Source organism: Oncorhynchus mykiss, chromosome 13 (assembly GCF_057628025.1).
Source record: "Oncorhynchus mykiss isolate SJ-2025 chromosome 13, ASM5762802v1, whole genome shotgun sequence".
NCBI lineage: Eukaryota > Metazoa > Chordata > Actinopteri > Salmoniformes > Salmonidae > Oncorhynchus > Oncorhynchus mykiss.
In genome coordinates this window covers 32,575,736-32,585,913 of record NC_143034.1, presented here as the reverse complement: position 1 = coordinate 32,585,913, position 10,178 = coordinate 32,575,736, and the positions used below count along the sequence as shown (strand labels likewise).

The following is a 10,178-nucleotide window of genomic DNA, read 5'->3' as shown; positions in this document are numbered from 1 at the left end:
GTAAGAGCATTCGGATCCGATTGGTTTTATCTTTTTCATTATTAATTACACTTTTCAGATTGCACACGTTTATGAACATATAATTTAATGAACCTGTAAACAAAACTATAATTACGTTAATTGCATATTGCATCTGGGTATAAAAATACATTCTACTCAATCAAATTGTAACTTTATAATTTCACTTCATAAACGGAATAATGTTCTGTAAACGAGTTCATGCCAACAAATCCAATACGTCATTTACAACTATGTTCAGTAAGCACGACTTTTATTACGACTTTTTAGCACGACTATCCTTGTTAATTTTACGCTGCTATGTTAGGGGTGGAAAAAACAGACTGCTTCAACCTGATTGGCTGAGCGTGATACTGAGACTAACATTTAGTCACTTTTAGCAGGGTGGTGGGAATTGGTGTTTCCAAAAAAGAAAGTACGCATATTTTCCCCGTTTTTGTATCCTTGACATTAAATCGAGTTACAGAGGAAATCGAAGCCTTTGCAGCCTGAATAGCGAATGTTTTAAATACAATCCGTTCGCCGGGGGACACTAGTGTATTACCGGTTGGGCACATTAAGCCCAGACGATAGTTGAGATCCACAGCGCCCACTAGTGGCTTCCCAAGCTACATGGGGGCGAGGCGTGTGCCACCGTACCAGTCAACACTGTCAGTTCAGAGCGTAATTTCACTTTACGTCATTCCTAGCTAGTGTAGTTGTAGGTCTATCTGCAGATTAAAAAAATAGCTCCGACAGTGCCTGTCCTGCTGTTCAGTGAACGGTAGTTGTCTGTGGCTACTCAACGGTCTCCTCGACAGCTCGCCATTGTGTAGAGCTCCACGGCTATTTTGGAGAACCGCGGCGGGGAAATGAAAGTATAGACGGCGAAGAGTTCGATGTCTGGTGTTCCTCGTTGTAGAGCCTATGTTCTTGGCGTCAATTTGACCCCGATGCAGGATTTGAAACCCTTGCTGGAACTACATGTGGTAAGTTTATGACTGCGTTTCTTTCACCATTGTTAGAATTATTTAAACACGCTTCAACATGGAATAATTACGCGTTAATTTACGTATAAATGAATTATTAGCCGTTATTGACCTGTTTGCCATTCTCTTTAAAAAAAAAGAAGCATTTTGTCGCATTTTGTTGCTGTGTCTTGAGTCGAGAGGGAGAAAGCACCTCTGTCTGAGTGGCTTTTTTTGTTGTTACATTTAGCTACTTGTCTGTTACGTTGCATGTGGAAGGAGGCCCTAATATTTGAAACCAGAACGTAATATTGTTTTTAAGTCTCCAGTTCAGTGAAGAGCCGACTGAGTACTTTGTGGCAGGTGGCGGTGAGTAGGCTATGGCGCCCCCATCACAGCCATAGGCTATCTGTGGCGTATGCCTTTGGAGGTCAAGGGCAGCTGTTGTGACAGCTACAGTAATACGTCAGTGACAGCTCATACAGTGAATTGATCAAACATGCGTTTTGGCAATACAGAGAACCCAAACCATTCAATGTATAAGATGCATCAAAAATACAATCGTTGTTAGTAGGCTAGTCATCCATACCATTTCCCGCAGTCTTAGTGCTCCAGTAGTGGGAATGTCTGAATAATGTTTTTCTGACATTTTGAAAGAGCAAGTGACACCCACGCGTGACTTAGTTTCGTTTCAAATGCTAGAGCCATGTCATACCAACAGTGATCATAGGGCCTTGGCTACAGAACCACTTTTTGGTGGCATGTAAGTCGTTGAGGGAGTGGGAGGAGGAACTTCACACCAATATAGCTTTGTTCACTGAAAACGTTGCCGTTCATGTGGGTCCCAGTACAATTGCTACTTTGTAAGTACAGGAGCGTTATGTAATGTTGCATATTTTCTACATTTGAGACTTGCCCATAGCTTTGTTGTGACTCATCGGATATAGATTTGGTCATCACATTGTAGTTGTTTGAGTGACTCATTGTCACCTTTTTATAGGAATATGATGAGCCATAGGTCCTGGAAGCTAAACTAGTAGTTTAGAAAATAGAAGGCATACATGCCTTTTCAAACTGTTTAGGCTAAACGTTAATGAGTACGCCATACTTACAGACTTCACTGGGGGAATGGGGCCTCTGAATGAATCTGATACAGCCCTCTGGTTTTGTTTTACCGTTTTGTGAAGCTTTTAACTACTGCTGTAAAGATTTCCAAATCGTTTAGCGCTGGTTCAGAGATGTGGGTGGTAAAAAAGGGCTAGTTCTGGCTGCTGCCTTGTAGGAACCTAACAGTGCAAAGTGTTATTTGCATTTCAACTGCAGGGCAGAGTGACATTCATATTTGCACAGGGAAATATGGATTTTCTTTTTTTTTTTGTAGAGTTTGGTTGCATGATTTGGAAATGATTGTGCCTTAGTTCAACTCTGAGGCCTAATGCAACATTTCCTTAATTTGATTTAATAATGATGAAGATTTTAACATGTGCATGAATTGCCCATAAAAACACAAAATAATTGGAGTGAGGTATTAATTAAAATATGAAAAAGAATAGTAAGAAATCCCCCAAAGGGTTACCAACATGCAATGATCAACCACAAGGAATCTGCACAGATTTGCAGTAGGCACACAGACCACACTACTACTAGACTCAGCATTCCATCTCCGTGACTAAAGTCCACCTTTGCTTCCTTGACTCTGTCTGCTCTGGTTTCCAGTAAACACTATTCGTTCCTCTTTTTCCTTTTTCTTCTACTATGCGAGCAGGAGGGCTGAAGTTCACCTAAATATTTCAGCAAATTGGCTCTGAAATCTCCCTCTTGGTGATCAATCAAAATAACTCTCCGTAACTCTGCGTCTCTTCCAAACAAGCTTAGGTCCTTCCAAAATGGCACCCTATCCCCTGTATAGTCAGATTATTTTGACCAAGGCCCTAGTCTAAAGTAGTGCACTATATAGGGTGCCGTTTCAGACGCAATTGGAGTCTCTTCCAAACAAGCCCAGTAAATCAGTGCTACAAGCATCCACTTGCCTGCTGGAGAAACCTAGGCAAACAATCCTAATGCCAGGCCAGCCTGGCTTCTGAGTGTGGTTTCTCGCATGACCAGAGCCCAACAGTGAACCTTGTCTTTCAACCTGGCATAAAATTATTATCTTCCAGGAACCTTTTGGGCAAAATTGAGGCCGAAAATGCTTGCATTCCAAATATGAATGTTTAACTTTTACTGCAATCTTGAAGGACTTGGAAGTCTGACAGAACTTTAAAGAAGTAGTGTGGGAAATAGAATGATTAGGCTTGTTGACGAATGAGGGTTGCAATCTCCGGTGCAGGCTGCACTGTGTGCCATTGAGAAAGGTGCAGGATCTGGAATTGCTCTTCCAGCCTAAGTGTGCACAGCAGAGTTTGTATTAGAAATCGGTGTGCAACCGAGACCCTCCTCAAGATGACGATGCCTGCTGAGTATGTAAGGCATGCAGCTGCCTGCTACCACCCTAACAAAATAAATAATCCAATGACATTTTGACCTTGTCCCAGATGGGGCTCTACAAATCCCTGGCACTTCATGGAAGTACACACTGAAATAACATTACTAAATAATTATCAATAACATGTGGATGGATTCTGGGTCGTATTCACTAGGAAGCAAACAGGGAGGGACTGCTTGAACTTGTCCAATAAGGAACTCCTGTTTTAGTATATATTTTTTTCTCCAGTTAAAGCACGTCGTGCTACGGTGTGCACTAATGAATATGACCCTGGTATATCGGAACACAGAGCTCTTGGGAGAACCAAGAAGTTCATGTTGGGACATGAGTTTGAAGTGGTCATGTGCTCGAGGGGTGGACATTGCCTCGTCCCAATCTGAGTGTAATCTGAGTGCCATCGCTGTAAGCCTGCTGCGAGTATGGAGTGAAAGAAAGCCTTCTGTGTGCCTGGAATGCTGTTGTAATCAGACACTTCTGTGTTGTTTTTGTCAACGGAAGGTGTGTTCCTATTTCTATATTGCTGCTCTTTTTTTTTTCTTCTCTCAACTCTCGCTTTCACCTTCCTTTCCTCTGTCTTTCTGTCACCCCTGTTTTTCCCGGTCAGCCGAAATCCCCTGTCAGTCTTCTCTATTCTCTGTCTCTCGCTCTCTCTGCATCTCTCACCCGTCTTCAGACAGTGTCAGCAGATGGCAGCGTCAAAGGGCCCCACGTGTGAAAGGAATAAGTGAACGGAGCAGGGGTGGAATACGGGGCTGATGAATAATTTTACAGAGTGGGGGAGGCATAGTTTTTGCAGTGAGGGAACTACTACAAAATGTAGCCTAGTTACATTAAAGTAGTGCATTAGTGAATAAGGGGCCATTTTGGATGCACTCCAAGTTGCTCTCTTACCTCCACTTCCATATCCAAGCAGCAGCACTAGCTGCAATAGTGATGGCAGCCTGAGTGAAGAAACATTTTGGTTCTTTCTTTCCTCCTTTGCTTGTCCCTCCTCCCTACCTCATCCATACCTCCTCCCTCTCTCTCCCTGGATTCCCAGCTGACTGTATTCGTCATGGTAACAGGCGAGTGTGGAGCTATCCCCAGCCACGCGCATGCACTTCCCTCCATGTGTGGGCTGTGTGGGGGGGGGTTGGTGTGCTCAGTGTTCAGAGTCCAAGTTGGCGTGTGTGGCTCTAAGCAAAGCTGACACACACAAACCCTCTCTCTTTCTCACTCAGTCACTCACTCTCTCACACAGCAATGTTCTCTACAAGAACACGGTTTGGAAATGGGATAGGGAATCTCTTTTCCTCTGGCTTTCATAAAGGTAGCACACGTTACACAACGGACTGAAAGGGGCGAGTCTCTCGCAGACTGTGTGCAGTAGTTTATGTAGCGGGGTAGAGTTACACGTACCAGTGAGACAATGCACTGCAGGAGAGGTGTGCTCTGTGCTCCATCTTAGGTGACAGTTTGGGAGGCATTCTAGTGCGGCAGTTCCCAATCTAGGGGTCCCTGATACGAAAATGGGGCCGTGGGAGAATTTCCCAAATCCTGAAAAGAAATCATCATTCTAAAATATATATATATATATATGATGTCTTTATCTCAATCATTGTAATGTAGTTTACCTTTTAAAAATCTAAATGGAAGATAAAATTAAACCAGAGAGCGCCGCACTTAGTCATTGCACTTAGTCGTTGCCCACTACGCTATGAAACCGCACACTACTGCAGACCGGCCGCAATTGATATGGTGAAAACCGTGTGTGAGGGCTGAGATGATTATGCATTGCCTTTTTTGTTCGCTATACATGTGGTGGGATGTCATTCATAAGGACATATTGTTCTGTCTCATGATTCACGAGCATGAAACGTCACAGGGCGTGTTAAGTGTGCTGCGTGGCTATATTGACGTAAAACAGGTTCCATGGTATTGAATGATGGGCTTTTGCACAGATGGGGGCGCCATCTATGGCGGGCAGGACTCTGCACTCTAGTGCCCTCTGCCATATGGATGCATTGTGATACATCGAGAGCAACTGGCGGTAAAAGAGCTGATTTGTAAAGTACATCAAACCACATTCACTGCGCTGTTCACAAAACTGTGGAGATAAGAGATCAGAGCATGACAACGTTCTATTTCAGATTGAGGCTTGGGGCTATTGGGGGGAGGGGGGGGGGGGGGGAGTGTTGGAAATATTTGTTGTCATTCACAATGGCTGTAAAAGAAAATGGACTTGGTTGACTTTCTGTGTAATGGAAAGAGTGTCTCCTTGCCTTTGTAACAGACATATTTGGGAAACTGAACACAAGCATGCAGGGGAAATACAAAAACATTCTACAGATCAGTGGATCCAGAGAGAACTATTATTATTGGAGAGCAAGGGGTGGAACCCAAAACATGTGGGGGAAATGTATTTGAATGGTCATCTGTCTCAGAATACACCAGCTCGGGAACTCGGGCCTCTTTCTATAGCTCCGACTGTCCGACCTGAAGATCACTGACGTCATGATTTTGCCTCCATATTTCTAAGAGTTCCCAGTTGTCTTGAAAGCGCCATCGGTGCTCTCGTCTGGATTAAAATCTAATGTCGGTCCAGGTTGGCTGTGACAGCAGAGATGAGGTGGTGGTGAGAAGATTCATTATGTCAGACAAATTATCAATTGACTGCCATAGCCCCAAATAAAAAAGTAAACATTGGATATGAATTACAACAACAAACAATTCCCATGGCTGGGGTCCTGAAAAAGTTCAGATATCAAAATGGGGTCATGGCCCCAAAAAATTTGGGAACCCCTGGCCTAGTGTGTATGATACTATCTTTCCCTCTTTGTTTTCTGACCTCTATCTGTTTCTCATCTCAGAAAGGCAAGCTGATGATAAATAAGGGAGGTGAGTGAATGAGTTGGAATTGATATGAGGACAGAAACTACACCTCAATGATAATTATCTATACATTTTACTCCTTTCCTACCTAGTTTGCAATAGGTAGGACAGGGGGTCTGGTTATGTTGCCCTGTGTGTCTGTAAATGTATTTTAAAAAATGACAATCAATCAGGTGACTAAGCCGGATGTGGAGGTCCTGGGCTGGTGGTGTTACACGTGGTTGTGAAGCCAGTTGGACGTACTGATTATCTTGGCAAATGAGAAATGGTCACTAACAGGGATGACAACATTTGAGAGAGACGCTTCTTCAACTGTATATACTGATTATGTATGTAAGAGATCTCTTTTACATGCATGCATACTGAACAAAAATATAAAAACGCAACATGTAAAAAGTTTTATCGATTTACGCTTAAAATGGTCACATTTGGGCTTTAAAAAAAAAATATTATATACATATTTTTTTAAACCCCAAATGTGACCATTTTAAGCGTAAATCGATAAAACAGCAGGTCCATTTCTGCCCATTTTCAATGCTGTGTCCGGGCAGGAAGTCAGTTTCCTGTGCTGACACGTCTGTTAGCACCGTATTCTGATTGAGTCAGGTGGTTCAGTTGGGAACTTGCTTATGTCCCAAATGGCACCCTATTCCCTATTTAGTGTAGTACTTTTGACTAGGGCCCATAGAGCTGGTCAAAAGTAGTGCACTATAAAAGGAATGGGGTGCCATTTGTGACTATTCCACTTTGTCAGAGCTTGCTGCCACCCACCTAGTCAGCTGACGTGGCCTCACATGCTAGTCGGTCAGCTGACACAACCCCCCCCCCCCCCCCCTATACACTGACGCTGAGCGTGTGTTCGCTGCTTGCTCATTTAATTTCTTGTCACTGTTTGCAAGGAAGCCCCTCTGCTTCCAGGAAGCTTGTGTTGCAGTTTGAGTGAGAAGTGGGTATTTTCCACTTGTTATATTGCTGATAAAACGATGAACGAGGGATTTTCCTCTCACAGATGTTTGTTCATTTTAAACACTCATATCACGTACAAGTGTAACTGACATCTATCTCACTTCGTTTTGATGTGGTATGTCTCCCAGCAGTCATTCTTTCATAATAGCTGTGCCTCACTGACTACTACTCACTCTTTCACATATGACGTAAAAGCAACCATATACATTTTTCTCCTGACACCTTGTTTCTGGTCTCTCCCACAGATATATGTTGGGTAACGGTGTGAAGCGCAAACTGGATGAGGACGGCCTGGAGGAGGGCAAGGCGCTCCTCACATCAGCGGCCGGAGCAGCGGGCAGCCACTCGAGGGTTAACTACACGCTGCAGCGCCAGACGGTGCTAAACATCTCCTTGATGAAGCTGTATGGGCCGCCGCGGACGCCCGCCACTGAGCCTGCCCTGCAGCGCCGCGTGCTCATCAACAACGTCATCCGCCGCATCCACCACGAGTTCAAAGAGGAAGGCGGTGCGGGGCTGCGCGCACACTTCTTTGCCGTCCCGCCGCCGGCGCCGAACATCACCGAGGACGAGGGCTACCACGAAGCTCCGACATCTGCGTTCGGCGGCGTCCTCTCCCCGCCCCTCTCGCCACTGTCGTCGCTGGACTCTGGTTTGACCCCGGCCTCGCTCCTGGACGATGACCCGCCACTGTTCTTCGCCTTTCCGCCGTCCTCACCCCACCCCCTGGGTCACCACCCTGTCTCGCCGAGACCGTCAGAGCCCCCCCCGCCTCCTGCCAAGGACAGCTTCTCCTCAGCTTTGGAGGAGATCGAGGATCTGTGCCCCATCGCAGTGACAACCTCTACTACCTCCTCCCTACCTTTGTCTCCTCCACCTTCACCCCAGCCCCCACTCTCTCTACCAGCAGGGATAGAAATGAAAGAGGAAGGGAGGACATACAGCCCGAAGGACAAGGAGTCGCTCTTGCTGGACGAAAGCCAGGCTGCAAAAACAGACCCTCCCAGCGCCCACGCAGACATATCGCCCTCCTCCGGGGGCTTCCTCACTGACTTTGCCCTGGATGACATTCTATTCACGGACATCGACACCTCCATGTATGACTTTAACCTCCCCTGCGGTGCCTCTTCAATACCGCCGAACTTGGGGGTGTCCAAAACGACCCCCATGGTCACTGCGGACGACCTGGTCAAGACTCTGTCCAGTTACAGCGGGGGAGGGGCGGGCTCTCCCCCTCTGACTCAAAACCAGCCCTTCAAAATGGACCTGGCTGAGCTCGACCACATTATGGAAGTCCTGGTGGGGTCTTGACTGACATCGGGATCGTGTTCAATAGGCACAAAAAGGAAGAAAACTGAATGAAACGGCAAGTTGCTTGTCCAATAAGAAATGCTCATTTACATTTTCCGTTTTGCTACGGTGTGCCCTAAGGAACATGACAAACTCGATAAAAAGTGCCGTAGGCGGTGCAATGTTAAAATTATTATAGTTTTTTTTCCTATGTCCGGAAATTGTAAGAGACTTCACCAGAGACGTTTTAACTACACTGTGCATGCGTTGTGCTCGCCTTTCCGAAATGGAAACAAAATGTTGAATATACTGTATGGAATGCATTTATTTGATTGCAATTTGAGTGCCTTTGTCTGTACTACAATTTTCTTCTCTTCTCCAAATGCAAAGATTATATATTTTGCACACAGCACCATGGGTATACACCGATGTGTCCAAATTGAGGGTACTTTAACAATATTTTGTATGTGGACAGCTTATCAACGTTGACCTTTTTCATAGGCCTCATTCAAGTTTCTTTTTTTTCTTCTATTTTAATGTATTACTCATAATTTGTTAGTTGAATTTATCATACTGCTGTGTATGACCTTTCAACTCTCTATTTGTAGATGGACGTTTCCTTTTATGGCATGTTTTTGAATTTGCTCAACTGATCTGACTCAAAAGGATATCAAGTGAAATATACAAGGGTAACCTTGCAAGGTCTTTAGTTCACAGTTCAAACACAATTGCAGACATCAAGAAATGTTGAAAAATAATCTGTACTAAGTGATTATGAAGTTTATTTATTATTAATTTCTGGTGTACCACATATTTATTCAAAACATGACACTAACATTTGGGTTGTACAGAACATGCAGTCAAATTCTGCTAGTAATGTGTGAAGAAATGCGGTGTAATATATTTGACCCTGGTTTTGTTTTTCAGGGAAGTGAATGCCGGTAGTCAGTGTGGTGGGCTATGTCTCTGGTGTTTGTCAATCGATCAGTCGGGAAGCAGTTAGCCAACAACTTTGTCAGTGATGACTGTAGTAATCCAAAGCCTTTAAAACAAAGCATTTCTCGTCAGTCAGTGGCAAAAAAAATGTATGCTGCTTACTGTTCTTTGCATTATTGTTTATTATTCTTATATTTTTTTTAAAATTGGAAGCAAATGTGGTCATTTCCAGTCATCTCGCCGATTTTGTTTTTAAGTTGACCTGTTTTCAAGAATGGCTGTATTTTAACACGGACCTTCAATCTGTGCCTTGTTCTATGCAATATGTATTAATTGGTCTGAAATATCTGATTATTTTTATGTATAAACGTGCATACGACTTTAATGCAGTTATACTTTTGTAGATTTATTTTATACAATAAATGAAATGTCAACAATTCTCAGCCTGTTCATGTGTCCCATTTGAACTACTCACTCTATAACTTTCAAACTCACCTCTGGACCTCCATATCTAGTTCCACTGCTTTTTTTCCCACTGTCCCCCTCTAATTAGGGACTGACTTAGATCTGGGATACCAGGTGTGTGTAATTAATTATCAGGTAGAACAGAACCAGCAGGCTCCGGACCTCTAAGATAAAAGTTGAATAGCTTTGCTCTAAAATGT

The 10,178-nt window shown here is 44.0% G+C and overlaps 1 protein-coding gene across 1 annotated transcript; it reads left to right on the top strand.

The window, feature by feature from the left end:
• Nucleotides 1-371: 371 nt before the first annotated feature.
• Nucleotides 372-9,950, top strand: LOC110486015 (SERTA domain-containing protein 2-like). The gene is made up of 2 exons (XM_021557307.3): nucleotides 372-986; nucleotides 7,533-9,950. The coding sequence occupies exon 2, from the start codon at nucleotides 7,537-7,539 to the stop codon at nucleotides 8,596-8,598; it is 1,062 nt and encodes a 353-aa protein (XP_021412982.2). The 5' UTR covers nucleotides 372-986; nucleotides 7,533-7,536; the 3' UTR covers nucleotides 8,599-9,950.
• Nucleotides 9,951-10,178: the final 228 nt, after the last annotated feature.

What these genes read in the sequence shown, in the direction of transcription:
- LOC110486015 (XM_021557307.3), top strand. Translation starts at nt 7,537, where the DNA reads ATGTTGGGTAACGGTGTGAAGCGCAAACTGGATGAGGACGGCCTGGAG.